The 19,726-nt window shown below is 47.6% G+C and overlaps 2 protein-coding genes across 6 annotated transcripts in view; one reads left to right on the top strand and one right to left on the bottom strand.

Annotated features, from left to right (window-relative positions):
- Positions 1-57: 57 nt before the first annotated feature.
- On the bottom strand, positions 58-17,723 carry LOC104153236 (D-beta-hydroxybutyrate dehydrogenase, mitochondrial). 4 transcript variants are annotated; one of them, XM_068954919.1, is made up of 5 exons: positions 17,586-17,723; positions 12,976-13,086; positions 8,994-9,135; positions 4,184-4,336; positions 58-2,404 (listed from the first exon to the last, which is right to left on the bottom strand). In XM_068954919.1, exons 1-5 carry the CDS (start codon positions 17,688-17,690, stop codon positions 1,923-1,925), a joined length of 993 nt encoding a protein of 330 aa, XP_068811020.1. In that variant the 5' UTR covers positions 17,691-17,723; the 3' UTR covers positions 58-1,922. The 4 variants fall into 4 exon arrangements, with proteins under 4 accessions (XP_068811020.1, XP_068811021.1, XP_068811022.1 ...); XM_068954920.1 differs by lacking the exon at positions 17,586-17,723 and adding an exon at positions 14,538-14,742; XM_068954921.1 differs by lacking the exon at positions 17,586-17,723 and adding an exon at positions 13,410-13,525.
- BDH1 (3-hydroxybutyrate dehydrogenase 1) overlaps positions 17,653-19,726 on the top strand; it is an 18,335-nt gene continuing 16,261 nt past the window's right edge. The window contains exons 1-2 of one of the 2 annotated variants that reach the window (XM_068954918.1): positions 17,653-17,841; positions 19,231-19,362. In XM_068954918.1, the coding sequence (XP_068811019.1) occupies positions 19,280-19,362 (83 nt within the window). In that variant the 5' untranslated portion in view covers positions 17,653-17,841; positions 19,231-19,279. Of the gene's footprint in view, positions 18,235-19,230; positions 19,363-19,726 lie in introns of both variants that reach the window. The other variant, XM_009689006.2, reaches the window with a different exon arrangement.

Here is a 19,726-nt window from a genome sequence, read left to right as displayed (position 1 = left end):
AGATTCAGAAAGAGGAAAAAGAACAATGTAGAAATGAGCACCGGAAACATGGACACGTGCTTGATAAATCCCAATTTATTTTTCTCTTTGTGCAAATCAGTGCTACTTAACATTACTCACATTTCATGGTGTAAGGGACAGAAGTGATTACAACATTGTTCAAACAAGCTGCAGTCCTGTGGAAGAGTGGGATCATTTTGCATGCTGGATCCCAGACAGTCTCCATGTGTTGATGATCCGCAATAAAAAAAAGAATTGCACAGCCAGCATTCCAGTAGTTATTTGTAACATATGCTATCTCCACAGCATCTCCAAAAGAAGCCTGCTTTCCTCTCCAGGCATCACAGCATTCACAGCTGCATCCAAACGCCAAGCAGTCACAGCCCGTGGCATATAAGAAGTTTATAAGGCACAACTTCCAAGTTAGAGCTAGCTAAGATAGCCAAGGAAAGAGCAAACGATAAGCTCATTGAAGTCACTTAATGTCATGTAGGACAAGATCTAGGCAAAGCCTAGCAGTAGAATGGGAAGCTGGTCCTACAGTTCACATGTCCTAGAATGAGACGGTAGATTCCGAGCCTGGCCAGCAGTGCCCAGAGCCAGTTTGCTACCACACTAGCAGTCACCACTTAGAAAGAGGAAACAGGCTGTGAAGCCAGGCAGCCCCAGCACTTGGTAAAACGACTGAAAAATCCTGGTTGTGGCTAAGAGGAAAGACCCTTGGGGATACTGTTCAAAAGTAAGTCACATCAGTTGCCACAGCTGTCAGGAAGCTCTGTGAGGAGACAATCATGCATGGCATGGAAATTTCATTATGTGACATCAAGGAAATGGAGTCACTTAAAGCATCCACCCAGAGCAGAGTCACACCACGCTGGCTGCACAGTGTCCCTGTCACTTTTCAAACGCAGTGCAGATGAAACAAAAAACAAACCAACAAACAAACAAGCAAAGGTTTGGGAATGCAAAAGCAGCTTCCTCACCAACAAGCGGGTATCTAGCAGTAAGCACCAATTTGGAGGCAGCGGGGGGGGGGGGCAGCTGGACAGTGTCTGTACCACTGTTGAGTGGTTCAGGAACTGGTCCCTAACGTAGCAGTCAAAGGAGCCAAATCTGTTTGCTACACCACATTCCAGTCTGCCCTACAAAGCTCAAAGGGGATGGAGAGAGGCTGCAAGTCCAGCATCCACAGGGACTGACAGAGGGAAAGCTCAGACTCACTCATTATTAGAAGGGCTTTTCCCTGCCAGTCTGTCTGCAGTTGCTGGCTCTGGCTGCTCCTGGTTACAGTACTGGGAGGGAAGAACCCTTCTTTGCAAGGATCCTGAACCCTCCAGAGCTAGGTAATGAGGCTATTTAGAGAAAGTGTTGCTGTTTCCTTAGAACAGACAGTCAAAGGGCAGCCAAGCTTCCTAGCAGCATCATGAAAACAAAGGATGTGACTGACCCATTTTCAATCAAATGGAAAACTCTGCTTTTATTTCCCCTTTTAGCTCCTCCCTTTGAGACATCTCTTAGCAACAGCTGTGCTTTGCCATCACAAGCCTGTCCTTGTAAGGAAAGGCAAAAGCCCATTAATGAGCCAAACGTATCACTGGGGAAACTCTGCTGACCTAATTACACCAGCCACATATTTGACCCATTATGTTAACCCCCCTCTGCTTCCTCTGCAGTTAAAAGGAAAACATCTTTCAACTTTAATCAGAGCAGCAGGGAATATATAAGGAGCAAGAATGAAGGAGGAGTCAGAAAAGCCATGCCTTTATCTATATCCCACAATATAAGACTTGAAGCCATAACCTAAAGTGAAAACACATACACCTGCAGGGGAGGTGTATCAGGATTGGGTGCAGAGCAGGCTCGATTAACTCAGCTCTAATCCATGCGTGTAAGCACTGGAAGGATGCTTGAAGGACTTCCTTTTACAGTGTGGCTCCAGGAATGTAAAGCCAGTCAGCAATGGCAGTGGGCAGGTGTGTCATGGCTTGCAGCCTCACCCACCAGTAGGTCTCCATGGGATTGTAGCGGTTGTTCGGGTGCGTGGAAGTGAGCGCATCAGTGATGTCATTCAAGACCAGAGACATGTCCTTCAGGCCACTGTTAACGAAGGACTTCATTAGGGCCACATGGCGAGTGAAATATGCCCTCCCATAGTCCTCCCGCACAGTGTCACTGGCCCCGTTCCACAGCACCTCAGCCTCTACATCGATGCTGTCCGCAGTCAGGATGCCCGTCGCTGCCACAAAGTTACTGGGCTCAATGAGGATGACTCTGACACCCCAGCGGTACATCTCCTGCCGAAGACAGTCAGAGAAGGCCTCCACCCCAAACTTGGAAACACAATAGCACGAGCGAGACGGGCTCACCATTCGCCCTAACATGCTTGCGACGTTCACGACGCGGCCTAGAGTGGGAAGAGCAGGGAGAGAAGATTGGTTGGCTGTTCTCAGCTAGTAGGAGGCTGCAGGGGAGCCAGTCAAAACGTCCCAATAAAAGCTGTTTTGTTGGATGATGCTGATTTGTAAAATCTGAATCTTCTGAGTGGCGCCCAGATCCCCTCTCAAGGAGCCTCTATATCCTGACTCAGGCAAGGCTACCTCCTGCTCTGGCCTCCCATGTGGTTGGCACACATGCCTGCCTCCATGTCAAAAAGGATTTACAAAGTGTACAAGACATCCCTCTCTTCCTAATTTCCAAGGAGGGCAGTACCCAGATCTTCTGATGCTATTAGCTGTGTGCTCTTATCTCAGTGTGCCCCGCTCCTCCATCTCACTGGAGAAGGGCTTAAGCTCCTAACTAACAGGGTTATAAGCTGGAAAGTGCATGACACAGCATGATGCCATGTAAGCTTCCTGGCAGTTTCTGTAAGCGTGATAACTCAGCTGCAGCCACTTGGCCTAACAGAGCTACACTGCTTCTTGACCCAAGCGGAACTGCAGAGAGCCAGTAGAGGTTTCTCTCAACCTGCAGCATCGGCAGTGCAGTTTCTTCACCCGTCTGGCCAGCCAGGAGTGCTACAGAGTTATGCGACTGGGACAAAAGGAGAGGAGACAGAGCATGCCACTGGCTATGGGACCAGTGCAAAAAGCAAGTGTCCTGGGCCCTGACAGTAGCCCCTATCAGCCCAACTGCAGAGCTCTGGCAGCTCATGACAAATTATGCCTTGTCCAGGCACAGTGACAGTAGAAGTCTTCTGTGAGCACTCTATCGTTCCCCAAGACAAAGACACCTGCAACTATGGTTTCAGCTGCACTTACAAATAGGCTCTTCAAATCCCATCAGCTATTTTTGCAGAGAGTATTTTCACAGCTATCGAGTACACCACACTTGCAGAGCCTGAAATTTTAGCTAAGAAACAAGTGGGCAGCTCTGTTCTCTCACCCCAGACCTCCTAAGTGCAGCTCAGAGGGACTGTGAGAATCACAAATTGACCTGATGGGTAGGTTGCCTTTTGTGCCACTCACCCATGGGGCTTATTTAACAGGTAATAGTTTGGAAATAGTATCTGAAAAATCCCCTCGGTGTAACCCCTTTCTGTCCTCACAGAACACACAGCTGTGCCAGCATTCTCCCACACATACTAAATAAAGAAGCCCTTCAGAGTTCTGCTCTTATATGACACATTTTTTATAAAACAAACACTTGTTTTAAATCTTTCTGTAAGATTTGTTTAAAATCTTTCTGTAAGACAGCTAAAATGGCTCTGTTATTGACCCTCATTTATTCCACCACTACAGCTTGGCAGTCATCTGCAAAATGAGTAACATGAGGGGAGAGACTCAGTTGTCCAAATGTAAGCACCTACTGCCTCTTTGGAGACCAAAGGTATCACATGCCTGGCCTCCCGTTACTGTTCCTAAAGGCCTAGGTGTCCCACGGGTCCTGTGTCATATCTGCCAGCACTGCATGAATATTTCTAATACCTCGGGATGTTTAAGACGGCACCTGCTGTGTAGGTGCCCGGACTGCCCCCAAGGACGACCAACAGCTCCACTGAATCCTTACACAGCCTGTGAAACCTTGCTGTTTGCTTTGCTTGCATGCCTCAGACACCCACCCCTCCCCCACTGGAGCACAGGCATTCCCCAAAGAAGAATTTGATCCATAATTTTTAACTACTCGTCTTTGTTGTGCTGCAAAAGCTCTCTGGCTCTTGCCACCTTGCCCCACCATGTTGCCCTACCTTTAGCTCTGCGAATAAGGGGCAGGAAAGCCTTTGTCACTCTCACAGTGCCCCACAGGTTGATCTCTGCCACTTCCTTATACTTGTCTAAACTTGTGAATTCCACCTCTCCAAAGGTCGAGACACCAGCATTGTTCACCAGGCCCCAGAGACCTGCCAAAAAAACATGGTTAAAGAGTGGAACAAGGAAGAGGAGTGTTGGAGAGAAGTAGCTTTCCTTGCTGCTCCAGGTAACCCACTCCTTTGACAAAGGACTGGACACTTTTGTAGAAAAGAGTAGAAGAGAAAAAAATACCAAGGAGAGGAAACGGGCTCTGGGACACCAGAAGTGAAGCCAGTAGGGCTCTTTTGGAGCTCCATGGGAGTGATGGGGTCACATCAGCTTTGCCTCCATGAATGCCTCTGGCCTTCAGGCCAGATGCTGTACTGTGCTTGGATCTGGCTGACACTCTGCTCTGCCGCCTGCAGGTCCTGGGTTTATCCTCACTCACTGCCTATCATAGCTCTTACTATTCAGAGGTGGCTGGACTTTCCCTCAATTTCAAAAAATGGAAGGAGAAGAGTTTTAAAATACCTTGAATTTCTAAGTCCTTTTCATGACTCTAGAGAGTGCATGAGATTGATCTGTCGGTCCAGTGAACACATTGCAAGCTTCATCATTCACTCCCCAAATAGCTCCACAGGCATTTGCAGAGTCAACAAAGGAGCAGTAACAAGGTGACCGCGCTCCCTGGGACAAACCTTACTCACGGCTCCAGCTGGAGGCCAGCCATGCCAGAGACTATGCCTCCCAGTATTAATCCCTTTGACAAACAGCAGAGATGGAAGAAAGGCGCTCCTCTCAGGAGGCCTGCCAAGCTGAGGTAAACTGTCTTCCTTAAAAATAGAAAAGGTAAGAATAGCATTTTTTGGAAAGGCTTCCAACCTGGAAGTCTAACCCGGGAAACAACTCTGAAAATACCTCTGAAATAGCAAGTCCAAGTCATCTCCCGATTTAACAGCATCAAGTTAGGGAACTGGTCACCTTAGCAGCTCCTGGCTTAGCGCAGATAATCGGCTTCTCTCAACCCTGACTATAGAAGAACATGGTAAACTTACTAACCCTTAAAACTACTAGAATTCAAAAATGAACCTCTATCGTGCATGCAGTCCTGTTGAGATTAAATTGGCTGTACTTACCGAGAGCTTCTGCAGTGAGCCCTTTACATGGCTAGAACTCAGCAGCCCATTGAGGAGTTGACCATCAAAAGTGATTACTGCCTGAGTCCCAGCAGCAAACATTTGTAGGACTGAGTCCATACTTTGCAAATTTGTTGAAGCAGAGGACTATACAGCCATAAACAGCAGTAGGACCAAGCAACAGAAGAACCAGAACAAGATCTCAAGAGTTGCTGCTCATTAGATATCCCACCATACACCATTGTTGTTCTCATTGTGCAACTACCCAGTCAGAATCGGGGCCCTTTTCTACTCTGTGACTTTTTTTTTTTTTTTTTAAATCATTGAGCACATACAAACACAGGACTGGGAAGGAGCCTTCATGTCTAGGGAGTTCTGACATTGCTATCACAAATACCCAAGTCATGCCACCCTGTTGATAAACTTATCAAGCTCTCTTGAAATGTTTGGGCCGTTTGCCCTGCCTCTGCTCCACAGCCTCCCTACTCTGATGTCTGGAAATCTTTTAATAACTTCCAGCCTACGTTTATTTGTAGTCAAATAATAACCATACAGTGTACCGAACACAGTCCTCCAGGCAAACTGCAACTGTCCACAATGGCCAAATAAATACCAGTGGAATTGACCTTGCTGGTGCATTTAAAATCAGCAACGTGCCCTGGATAGACTGGCTGTCCACTCTCATGATGGCCCTAGTAACCCTCCCCTGCCCTGTTCATTTTCCCTGAATGCTGTGGCAAGCAGTATATAATGTCTGGAGAAGGTCACGTCCCACCCAGTGACAACAGTAAAACAACCATTCCTCCTGGTCTATCCCAGAATAGATTTTCCTGTTCACCTCCCATAGCTGCCACCCTTCCAGCATTTTCTAGCTGTTACGCATTCAGTCCAGCTCCACTTTTACCCTGCATTTCTATCTCTGACAGACAGTGATGAATACTGCTTCCCTAGGACAGTTCATTGGCCAGCAGCTCTATCCTCCTCCAGATCCATCGCTTCTCAATCCCAGACAGGCCACAAAGGCCCAGAGAATGTTTAGGATAATGGCTAAGTGGTGACCTGCAGCAAAAACAAGAAAACATACTGCTCACCTACCTTTATTCTATTTTTATTAATTCCAGTTTCTAAATGCTGCAGTTAGGTACCTCTATTCCTGCTTCCAGCCAACATCCCCTGCTTCTTACTGCTGCACTTAACTCAAACTACCGGCTTTAAGGGGTCAGGATCACTCTGAAATCTATGCTCAAGTAGCTGGCACAGCATCTCAGCCTGAATGGGGTCCCCTGTACTGCTTCAAAGCAGTCTCTAATCTCTGGCAGAATCACAAGAAACACAGCATCTGATGGCGTAACTTCACTGGTACCAAGAAGCTACGCAGAGCAAATTTGGCAGGGATTTACCAAAGACCACAAAGACACCTACACTCATAGTCCCAAACTGAGTCCGCAGACCAGTTCCTGGTTCCAGCTTTTTCTACAACCATTTCTTGGTAATCAGGTTCGATTTAGGGACATCTATGAAAAAGTGATTTAAAATGGTTCGTTCTTCTTGGGATTTCGTTACTAGCTGATCAGGTCACGTTACATACAGTACAAAGTGCTGATAGTTATCTGGTCACTGGGCTGTTTGCAGGACAGTGATGTGTTTATGGAGCAGAACCTTATCACTATTATTTCTTTACTGTGAACAATACGGCGGGAACTGGATAAGATCAAAAGATAACAGTGGCACTCCCACCAAAATGAGTTTAGACTCCAAGGGTATATGCATATAGCAAAGCAAAAAGAGGTATGAATGTATAACACAGACCTGTTCTGCACTAGCTCCCATGGAGCCACGCTTGGTGTGCAACAAGTGCCTCTGTGCAAGGCACTTCACTCTCAATACAGAGTATTTTCCTGTACCCGTTTCTTGGGCAGTGCTTATTGACAAGCTTCAAATATCAGTCACACTGACACTCCTGAAAAGAAGTGTTTGCTATGTTGCACATAGTGCTGCAGTAAATAATGAAAAGATAAGGGTCTCAGAGCCGGAGGGACTGGCTCAACTTGCTGATCAAGGATGCAAAATTTCTCTGTCCCTGCGAGGCACAAGGTTTTGCAAACACTGCTGCATTTATAGAAGCAACAGAGCTACTCCCTCGCAAGCTATCAGTCAGTGGGAAACAGCTCTGTGCCACTGCTGTTGTTGCTAGATTTTTCAGGAAAAGCTTGAGAAGCTGTAAAACGTGTGATGACAGTTGGATGACTGTGTAAAGAAGAAGAGTCACGCAGAGCGAGCATGTGTGGGAAACAGAGCCTTGGTTGCACTTCATATGCTTGTTTTAGGAGGAAGGGTGTGCTCACATACTTTGCATGAAAGTTAGAGCTGCTGTTACCTACTAGCTTTACACTTGCTGTGAACAAAGACAGGCTCACGGCAGCCTCACCCACGCCTTAAGAGGAGCAACCACACTTCCAACCACACAACGTGTAAGTCCTGGAGCCACAGATGTGAAATTCAAGTCCACCTTCAGCCAGGGTCTGCAGCCACTGTTCAGCCTGCTACTCGCACACAGGCTGCAGAGAAATCCACGTGAGGCAAAAAGTCTCACAAATTCAGCACATGGGAAGAGGTGAGGAGGCATACCAGACTCTAGCTATAAGCTCATGTGCTGCTGCCTGGCCACACACAGAAGCAGCTGCCTGAAGCCCAACACAGGAGTCAAGCCGTGCTGCAGCAGCTATATGATCATCCATCCCCTCCTAGGCACCTCTGCACCCCTCACTCATGGAAGTCAGTGGAGGGGTTGACATGGGACACGCAGCACGAGCAACATTTGGAGCTGCCTGTGTTCTCATGGGCTGGCCCTCAACAGGTACTCCCTTGATCTCCCAGCCCCATACACATTGCCAGAAAGGAAGAAAGCAGGCAGAAAGGACTCTTGCCTTCTTTTATATGTTCCTAGGGCCTTTGGGCTGGGCTTACCCCTAAGGTGGCATGTGTTCTAAGGTGGTCTAGGCTGAGACCATCCTGGCTCCTCCCTCACACCACCTCTGGACAGTTGCACAGCAACCTGAAAACAGGGACTGACCTGGCTGAAGAATGACCTAGGTTTGGAGGCAGGTTGGATTTCCAGTCCGGCTCATTCACTCAGTTACAAAAACAGGTTGTACCAGCACACCAGAAGGGATAGCAGTGAGCAACCAGGGCCTGCGACTTCATTAGCCACAAGGGTCACCACAGAAAGGTCTGTGGGATCCAGACCCCAAAAGGAGCATCAGAAGCGGAGCAGGCTCTAGACACCACATGCCCTTCACAGACCCTCAAGGAGACACACACGCTCTTGTGGGCTTGCTGCCACCCATCGCTTTTTTGGCGGGAAGTAGGGTTACAACCTTAAGCTCCAGTGAGCCCTGGTCTCTTCCCATGTGGCTGGCATGTCAATGGCAAGCCAGTTCTCCCCACTGACCTGAATATTGCACTGCCTGATAGCTAGTCACACACTGTCCCAGGCCTCCAGGGTTGTTAATCATGATCTGGCAGTGCAGAGAAGGAACAGCCTGGCCAGAGCAGAGCCAGCTCCAGAGGAAGGTGTCTGTGAGCGCACCAAAGGGCCAGTTGGCTCAGGGGGACAGAGATCCCCACAGACCTTTCTCTGGCTCCTTCAGGTTCCTCTTCACAAAATCCACAGCTTGAGCCACTTCCTGGTCACTGCACACATTGATCTGCAGCACCTTCATGCGATCCGATTCCATGCTCTTCAGCTCCCTAGCTCCATCTCCTTTCTCATCCTGCTCAACAAAAACAAAAGAGGTCACGGTAAGAGGGATTAGTAGCAGTAACGCACCTTGCGGTCAAGTATATTCACATGGATAAGAAATAGGGGCTACTGAAATTGCACTTGGAGGTGTGCAAACAGGCACACAAGCCACATTAACCAGTGTGCAGCCCACGGCTGCTTTCTTATTCCCTCCAGCACAATTGCTCTATCTCTGTTGCTGACCTGCTGCTCTGAAAGGGCAGTAGCACTCCTTCTGCTTGCTCCCCATGTGTAGTGCTACACAGCTGTAACGCTGCCAGTTACTACGCCAGCTTGGGACAACCCTGGGGGACTCTCTGCTGCCCCAGTCCCCATGCTCTACAGGTAATGCAAACACTTTTACATGAATCAGAGTCAGAACTTCTGGGCTTAAAAGCAAAAGGCTAACGGAGCACCTTGCTCATCTGCTTGCAAAATATCTCTTGGTTTCTGATGAAATACTATTGTCAGACCACTCTGAAAGCAAGACTTGAGGGATACCTTTGGCATGACTGACAGCAAACAGTTTGATGCTACAGGATACAATAGAAAACATTTCCTGCTGAACCTGGGAAATAATGATATTTTGCAGGATGCACAGGAATGCACACACAGTGGGGAGCAAACACACAAGGACAAGGTGACAGATAAGTGACACGAAAGGAGGAGCCTCTGGCTGAAGAAGCTACATGGCATGTGCACGCCTTCATTTATCAGCAATAATCACTTGTGTGCTCATAACTTATTCTTTGCAAGAAGAGCTCCCTGCCTTTACCGTTGTCTCCTGCTTGTTTTGGAGCCCATTAGCCTTTTCTGCAGTTACTATATGCTTCCTTTTCTTGCAACAGCCAGCTCCAGATTTGAAATAGTTTATCTCAAGTGCATTCTACTGTTAGACTTCTAGTAAGTGCCTCCTCATAAAAATTTAAATTTTATTGCTAGCATCTCCCTCAACCACCTAAAACATAAGGCTGTTCCATGAGGGTGATGGCCATCCCAAGAACCATGGACAGCATTCTGCTGCATCATTTTTAAACTGCGTTACCACCAGATCCTGTCCCTCAGATGCACCTAACAGCAACTGAAAAAACATTAACAACCCCAGAGGAAACCAGGCCCACAAGTAAAATCCTGGGGCACTGAGTCCAGGTCTCCTGTTTCCACGACCGAGTAGGCCCGTAGGGAGTTATGAAAGGCAATACAGATGGGGAACAGCGCAGACAGAGAAGCATATTTGATATCTACCAGGTAGCACAGCATAGAACAAGAAAAGTCATATCCTCCAACTCTTTACCCCTTCCAGATAAAGTGGTTAGTCAACCTCCTGAAGGCTACCTGTGAATCAACTATGACTGCTGACGCATTGTCTACTTCAGCACAGAATTCAAGTAGGAATCGCCAAATCTTTGGCTCTGAATAAGATGCCAGCAGACCAGATTTTGGGGGGGGGGGGAGGGGATGCTGGGGGCTGCCAGGCCATTCTGGGACAGGCAATCCTATGATCAAGAGCTAATCTGTTTCTTTGTTAACAAAATGAGCAAACAAAGCTCATTTAGGGTGTACTTAGTTTTCTTTATGTAGGTTTAAATGGAGTCTGGCACTTTCTGCTCAGCACCAGTGTGCTACCTTCTGAAAGAGTGCTCTCAGAATCATTCTATCCCCTTTTGTTTCTATCCCTTACACCTGCTGTCCTGCAACACCAATATCTGACTTGCTATCACCACAGATACAGAAATCCCAACGCAGCATGTGATGTGATTGCAGAAGGATTTACGCATTGACCATATGGAAATTTTCAAAGAATGGCAACTTTCCAACAGGACTCTTTTGCTCTCAAGTTGCGCAATATGTCAGCTGATAATAATTTTCCCTGCTGGTATAGTGGAAGAATGTAACCTCTGCTGAGGTCAGGCAGGCAAGGAACGTTACCCTTCATGCACCTTCATTGTTCTTTCCTGCTATACTTCTCTAAAATCTGTAGCCACCGCTCTTTGGGCACCTGTGCCGGAACAGCCATCTTCTATAGCTTGTGTTCCATTTTAAAAGTAAAAAAAGTAAAGCAAAAAAGATTCAAAATACTTTTTTTTTCCTTGTCATATATTAGCGCTAAAACCCACGATTATTATGCTGCCAACTGAATTCACTCATTAATCTCCATTTACTTTCCTTTTATCTTGGCTTAGGGAAATAAGCAAGTCACTTTCCCTTCCCAGCAATCCTGTGTTTCTGCTGCTGCCTTAGGTCCTTTACAAGTTTAAGTCAGAGCAGAAAGGAGGATTCAACTGCAGGGGCAGATAATCTATATCCTAGAGTTTTGGAAGAACTGGCATATCAAAACATAAGCACAAGAACAAAGATATTTTAAAGTAAATCTATCAGATTGGGTGCCCAATTGCTGCAGAATTGCAAAAGCAGCACCTGCACTGCAGGAGAAGAAAAAAAGATCTGAGAAATGAGGGGCCGGTTAGTCTGACATTGATAACGCGCACAGCTCTGGAACCAGTGTTGAAGAAAAGAGTAATGAAAGATACAGGGAATGCAAGGAAGCTGGATTCCTCTGAAGTGTATAATGAGCTGGGGAATTAGGGTAAGAAGAAGGATGTTCTTCCTTCTTCTGGCAGTACTGGAAAAGAAATATTCTTGCTGGTGTAAAGTCACTACTGGACTTCCTGAAGGACTAATCTCATTCCGTATTTTATTTATACTTGATTTATATTACTGCTCTTCCTAACATGGGATTGTTGATGAAATCTGCTGGTGAAAACGCTGGAGGCAAGAAGCAGTAGTGGCAGACTATGCAAAAAGAACTGCATGGTCACAAAGACTGGACTAACAGAACAGGATTAAAATTAGTACCACAAGGTGTGAAGTAATCTAACTATGGATGATAAGAAAAAGGAGCTATGAACTTGACAGTCATTTAGATGGGAAGGACTGAGGAAAAGGAGGACCTGGACACAAGTGATTAGCGAAACTTGTTTAGGCCAGTAAAACAAATGCTGAGAGAAGATCTGAACATTCTGCCATTATATCACAAGGACAGGCACCAGAAGAGAGCTGAAATATTTAAGGTCATTTGACAGAGGAACAAGTGGGTATGAACTGACTTTGAACAACTCAGGTTAGAAATTTACATGAGTTTTGACTACCAAAACAGTGGAAAAAGGCATAGGGTAAAACCCCAGCTGAGATGAAAATGGATTTTGCCCGGACTGGGATGGGCCAGCAAGCCTCTTCTGATTTAGTGCACTTACACTGATCTCTCCCAGCAAGTAAATGCCAGCTGCCAAACGCAGGTGATAAGAGGGTGACACCCATAGATATCAGAGAAGTATAGTTAATTCCTTCATTCAGCTATCCATTTCCTATGGAAGTGCAGCTGGAAGAGACACATTGCAGACAGAACCTGACCAAGGCAGGACAGAGGGCTTTGAGATGATTTTGAGAACATTCCCAAAGGCAAGTGACAGAATGGAAAACAGCAACAGAGATGCCTGAGGAGAGAGAAGCCCATGGTGTCCTAGCAATCTTGAACTATTAGACGTATCGAGGGTGTTGCAGATAGGCCTCAAAACAGTGAACGGTCGGTGCCCTACTGAGAGAGCTATTGTACAGACATATAGCTGACAATCCCTGCCCTGAAGAGCTCAAAATTACAGTAATGACAAGATGTAATAGGCAGATGAAGCAATGGAACATATAAAGATTCCCTGCCCACTGCACCTCCCGCAGGTCTTTGACTGTGGGAGAGGGAAGCTGCAGATGAAGTGGTTGTTACTTGAGAAGCGCTTTTCTCCAATCACAGAATTCAATGATCAATATTACTACTCACCGCTAGCAAGCACCCAGCAAAAACAGTGAATCCTTTTGCATGAAGCCGTTTTGCCAAGGCATGTCCAAAACCTTTGTCACAGCCTGTTATTAGCACTGCCTTCCCTTCAGCCTGTATGGGGAAAGACATTAATATAACATCAGATATTGCAATGTTGCAGGCACCAGCATGCCATGGAGCAACTTGCAGCCTTGCAGTCATGGCCAGGCAGTGTTTGGAAGGTATTACTTAGTGACTAAGCGGCGAGATATCTGATATCTGGGGTCTCCAAGGGACTAAGCTCACCTGACCTGAGCTATTTGAAGGATGGCTGTTTAATCCAAGTTAGCTGTCAGGTTCCCTGAAAAATCTGCAGAGTGAAAGCCACCCCCTGAAAACAGGAATTATCCTACACAGCTGGATGCCTAGAGAAAGCAGAGACAGCTAACTCTGACCTGATGCATAACTTTGGACAAGCATCACTCTGTATGCAGCAAAATCCTGAGTGCAACGAAGCCAGGTCATAATCCTCTCCGTCTCAGCTCCCTGCCCCTGTTCATGGCGGTGGGTACAGGCCTAAATGACAATTCCAGGTGCAAATCACAATTGGCACGTACCTGTCTGCATGCTAACTTTATTGCAATCTAAAATCTAGCAATTTTAGCAGAGCAACTGCTGATTCAATGACAATGTTCCTGCATAAAAATGTAACCAGGTCACAACTGTTGAAAAATCCAAAATTTAGTCTCAATTGCTGATTTGTAACAATTTGCGTTGCCTTGATACAGTAGCCAGAACAGAACCTCTTTCAAGTAGCAGTGGCCAAAACAGAACAGAAACATTTCAAAAGTCAGTGATCTACCAGCTTAGATGTATTGTAATAAAGAGTAGCATAGAAAATGTGAAAATGACAGCAGGCTGCTTGTTTGAACTGCAGAGCAGATCTTTTAGCTGCAGAGTGACTCTCTATTGTCTCTTCTGTATCTACTCCCACTCTATGCAGTGCTTTCCATTCTATATTTTAGTGATTCATGCAGGAATGTGACTGTAAATCAGAGTCCTTCTGAAAACACTGCAGTCTAACAGGAAAAAATGTATCTAATCCTACAGTTCCCTCCTACGTTATTATCTTTTTACTGATGGATAAATTGAGAGACAACTTGATACCACATCTGGTACGACACAACAGGCTCGTGATAGCTCTGGGAACAGAATCCAAAATCCTGAAGAGAATCCTGTACTGCAAACCACTGCATATTTGTCCTCTGTCTTTGCTCTCCTCTGCTCTATTCACCACAGCTGTGAGGCAATAAAGTTGCAACATTTAACTGAGTTAGCAGACATCCAGCTGCAGGGTTCTAGACCTCTCCAAACTGAAACTATTATCTGTCAGACGATACCGCAAGGTAGTACTAAAAATTTCAAGACTGTAATAAGGAAGTGAGGTCACTTCCATCTCCATGGAGACATCTGCAACTAATATTCTCTTTTACTAACCAGACTAACTCTTTTACTTCCAGATTTTCACTAACAACGTCTGGAATACGAACATTCGTATTTTGTACTACTTATGCATGAATTACCCCATTTTTATCTGAAGAGGTCGCTGGACAAACAGGTACAATCTCCAGTGCTCTACATTCCTGTTTTGCTGGCATGCAGTAGTGAAAGGGCAGTAAGGAATAACTGCAGGGTAATAGCGATCAGATCAGTTATTGCACAAATGCAGGATGAGTTTAAGCAGACAGCAATGAGCAAATAAGCTACACCCTGCCCTATCCTCCGTCTCATTTTGGAGGTATTGCTTTCACAGGAGAGTCATGATTTGAAATTGAAACTGAGCTGATTGAAAGTATATCCTGAATTTAGCACACAATTACCCATATAAATTCTCATTCCTACATTCAGACCAAAAGCACCCAGCTACAGGCTAATTCTACTAAGGCTGTAAAGGTAGCTACAGAGTAGCTGTAAAGGCAGCTACAGGATATAAGATAATTGAGAATTAAATATGCACTGCTCAGTACTAATCTAATTTACAGTGACACACCTCCAAGAGATGAGGATCAAGTATGAACCAGATCACAGAATTTGCCAAGGTTACCTCCTCCTACATCAATTCAGCAACCTGGGCCCTTGGAGATTAAGGGATTTGACTTTTTCTCCACCTCCTCTCCCTTATACCCTCTGGTTCTGAATCCTGAAGACAGCTGACTTCCAGAAAATACAGAAACTGAGCAGAAGATAACGATGTGTGATTATTTCCAAAGATCAGAACAAAAAGGAAAAGATGCACCACCATAGTCAGCTCCTTCATCAGCCAGTCTGATAAGGACAGAGCTCAGCTGCAAGAAATAAAGGAAGATCTATTTATAAATAGCTGAGCTGTGTTGTCACGTGCATCTAATTTTAAATCTCAGAAGCTGGTTTGCTGTCTCTGATAAAGAAAAAAAAAACAAGAATACGTACACACAACAGCAAAATATAAACAAAAAGGAGGTGCTTGCAAAATCCTCTCAGGTGTCTATAATGGGCAGAAAAGTGAGGAACGCTTTACAGTATGAGAAGGTTCCCAGGATTACTTGCTATTATCCTAATCGCTGGCAATGGAACATTTGACAGCAGTGGCATGCTTCATAACAGACTGAAGTCCCAGCAGCAGTAACGTGCATGCAAGGAAAACCCAAGGGATGTAACAGATCTCAGATCACTAGTTGCCTTCATCTTTGAGAGATGCCTAGTGGGAGAGAGAACATCCTAGCATGAGAGTAGGGAGTGATCCCATTCCCAAAACACACAGCAGAAGGGATCCTATCCTAAAAGTCTGTAAACATGGAGAAATCTGCCCATCCTCACCTTTTGAAAATCCCAAGAGGCCGCCTCACAGGTCTTATTTCTAGAGTTTGGTAAGGGTCACTCTCTTACTGCTTACAGTTTGACACAGCAGTGAGACAGACACAAAAGGCTGCCTATGCAGGCAGAGAAGACCAGCTATCACAGTGGTATTCATCAGCTTTTGGGGGAAGAGTTGGAGGTGCTCCACTCATTACTGGTCACACAGTGCTCTCAGGCAGGAAATACTACAGGGGAAACTGTGCGTACATACAGTGTTGCGAGGGCACCTGAGACCCGATGACAGTGCAAAACAAATTTTTGTATTGGAAGTGCTGGTAGGATATCTCAGTAGGGTAATACAGCCTGTATCACTGCTATGTGGTCTACGGCACTTGACCACGTGCCGTATAGTTCCAATAGAGCAATAGCTCCAATGAGTTCAGTTCATTTCAACTTGCAAACAGCTCAGATGCATAAGCGTCATTAATTTTCCTAATGGGATACGATTGCTTTGTTAAACTGTAGAATTTATTTTACTTATGCAGGTACTCTGTCAAAATTACATACTGCCGTTGCAAAAGAGGCTAAGTCAAGCAAAGCTACTTGGATTGCCTCTTTGCCAGCCTTTCTGGGCAATTTGGGAACCCATCACGCTTGCCTAAATTCTGTATCCTTCCACTCTGTGTCACTTGTTTTCCAGATCCTGTTTCCTTTGATACTCTCCCCGACCATCTCGTTGTTATCAAACAGATGGGCAGTAAGGCTACGCTCGCTGGGGTGGCCTCACCTCCAGCTGTTCCCCGTGACACCGAAGGCAGACCACCCTCAGGAAGCACCAGCTGTGACAGAGATGGGAAACGACAGAGGAGCAGAAAGGACGGGAGAGCACAGCAGGAGTCTGCAAACAGTACAAAACCCTGATGTGGCCGTTTCAGCGGGGGCTGGACTCAGCTTGGAGCTGGAGGCCCAGGAAAAAAAAAAAAAAAAACATGCTCATGCGCAGTTCTTTCCAGGGCCTGCAGAAAGGTCGTCTGGAGCCTAAGCAAGAACTAAGCTTACTCCAACCCTGCAAGAGAACCCCAGACGTTTCATTTTTAAGAGACTTATAAAAGGAAACTAGTTATACAATTCCTTTCTGCTCACGTATGGGGATTTTTTTTTTTTTAAGAGCATAAGGGAGAAAACATTTCCAAATTTAGAATTCTGGAACAGAAAATCCACGCATCCCTTATTTCACCAATCTCGTGAAGAAAAGCCATGGCTTTCACAGGAGCAGAGGTCAGCATTGCAGCAACGCGGCCTCACTCGCGCTCCTTCGGCGGCGCTGACAGACTCCCGAAAGCCCTTTCAAAGGCCAGCGCCGCCTCTCCCTCAGCAGCGCTTGTACTGAGCCGCCCAGTGCCGTGGCCGGGCAGGAGCACAGCCCTTCACGCGTGCTGTATGTGCGCGCCCGCCCGCCCGCCCGCCCGCCGGTTTAACGGCCGCCCCGGTTAAACCGCAACGGCCGCCGCCGCACGCGGCCAGGCGGGGGGGGAGGTCGCGCCGCGCCGGGCGCCATTTTGCGCCCTCAAGCGCTGCTGGCGCCCGCGGGCGCCTCGCCCACAAACCCCAGCCGGGGCTGGGCCCGCACCGAGCCCGCCAGCACCGGTCTGTGCCCGTTGGGTCGCGCCGCGCCGCGCGCCGCTCCTCGGGTGCCCGGCGAGGCGGGGGCGGCCGCCGACCCTCCCGGCCCCGCGCTGAGGCGGGGGTTGCGTCGCTGCCCCGCGCCCTCGCCGGCTCTTCGCCGCGGTACTCACGGGCAGGGCGCGGCGGAGCCGCGGCAGGAGGCAGCGGGCCAGGCGCCGCCCGCCGCCCGCCAGCAGCGCGGCGCCCAGCGCCAGCAGCAGCGCGACGCCGCGCATGGCCGCGGCCTATCGCCGCCGCCGCCCGCACACGCCCCCCTCCCGGCCCCCGGCCCGCCCCCCGCCCGCCCTCCGCCGCGCCCAGCCGCCTGGGCACCGGCCCAGCCCCATTTAAACCGCAGGCAGCGCCCAGCACGCCCGCCGGCTCCAGGTAAAGCGCGGGCGGCGGCGGCGGCAGGCCGCGCTGGTGGGGGGCCGGGAGGGGCGGCGGCGGCGGCGGCGGCGGCGGGGGAGGGGGGGGGGTGTGCGCGCGCGCGCGGCTGGGCCCGTCATGGCGGGCGGCAGAGGTGGCCCCGGTCCCGGCATGGGCCTGGTCTCGGTGCGCGTCCCCTGCGCCAGGCGGCGGGAGCCTCGGCCGCCTTCCTCGGCTGCCTCCCTCCGCCGTGCCGCGGCCTTCGCCTGAAACCATCCCCGCGGCCTGCGCCCGCGTCGCCTTCCCCAAGCGGAGACGGGACCACCGCGCTGCCCCGGCCCCGCGCCGGTGGGCGCGGGCTTGGCGAAGGGCCCTGGAGCCGTCACAGCTTCCTCAGGACCGGCAGCGGCGGTGAGCTTGCCCGGCGCATCCTGCCGGGGGCCTGCGCGTAGCAGGCTCCTCCAGGGACCCCTTTAAAAAAACAAAACAAAACAGACCCTCACCTGACATGAGCTACTCAATCTGTCCAGCAGCACTGAATTTCAGATAATTACTGGAACCAGCTGCTTTTCTGCATTGATTAAATGGGACTAACATCAATGTGCTTTTTCTCCAAGTTTTCTAGACCTTTCTGAGCCCAACAACAACTCCTTTCGTGATAATTTTGTATTCTTTAGTCTAGGCCTGCTTCCAGGCAGGCCCCCAAAATGCAGTAACAGCACAGAATTCAATAGAGCTATAAATAAACCTCAACAATTAGATACCGTTTTTCTGCTTTAATGAAAGAGAGTATGCCTCAAGTTGGGGAGATGTTTTTTTGTGCTGGTTTCATTTTATTCAAAATGAATACTACTGAAACTGTCTGTTCTTAACCCCTGTTTTTGAGCTGTTTTCTTCCCATAGTAACTCCAACAGTGATACTCTGTGCATAGTCCAATATTGCCAGCTACTTAATTTCAAAGAGCTATGTATATTTTTAACCACGTGGCTGTGCTAGCAGTAAAGCCGAAGGATTGCTTTGGAAGCAGGTAACATAATGTCACCCTTGGCTTGCACTTATGCTTTATTTGCAAAATATTTCATGTAACTCCCTAAACAGAGTGTAGTCCCTGCATTAGTAACCTAATTTTTAGCTGTTTCAGAGACTACTGTTTAAAGTACAGTAAACAAAGGGAAATGAGGACTTTCTTTAAATGACTCCCTGCTTGTCAGTTTACTTATAAGCCTCTTCTGAGTTTAAAAGCAGTTTGAGGTGGTTGAAGGTTGAGCTGTTTATCTCTGTGTGAGGGACTACAACAGGAGAAGATGAGTTTCTTTGGACTTCATTTGCTTGTTAAAATACAAGGAGTCAGCATGACTTACAAAATAACTGAGCAAGTAAAAGAGAGATGCTATCTTGTGTTGCAGAGCTAAGGAAGAGCAGTCCCGCTGTTGGTAGACTGAATTTTTTGAAAGGATGTTGGCAACCAGGTTGTCCCGGCCTCTCCTGAACTTCTCTGTGAAAGCCCTGAATGTCAGGGACCCAGGGAATGTCTTCAGGTAAGAAACTTGATGGAGGAGAAGAAAGAGTGAGATCTTGAGTAAAGCACATATTGAGGGCTCATGTGATTTCAGTGAAACTGTTTATTTGTAGGAGGTGGGTTCTGTATGCAAGTAGGGATTGGCAACGTGTTTTTTCACACTTGTACAGTCATCTGCAGTCAAAGGGTTGAGTAAAGTGTTAGTTCAATGTCTAGCAAGGTTTTATTCCTCCATATCAGCAGGTAGGCCTTGCTGCACTGCAAGGAACAGTCATATATTTATTTCTATGACTCCATTAAGGAGATAATGAACCATGTAAAATGAGGAGAGAAGGTTGAGAGGGAGGGTTTTTGTGAGAAAGGGAGGTGGGTTGAGTAACGAA

Source organism: Struthio camelus, chromosome 9 (assembly GCF_040807025.1).
Source record: "Struthio camelus isolate bStrCam1 chromosome 9, bStrCam1.hap1, whole genome shotgun sequence".
Classification (NCBI taxonomy): domain Eukaryota; kingdom Metazoa; phylum Chordata; class Aves; order Struthioniformes; family Struthionidae; genus Struthio; species Struthio camelus.
Note: the sequence above shows the minus strand (reverse complement) of the source record. Positions and strands in the feature narration are given on the sequence as shown.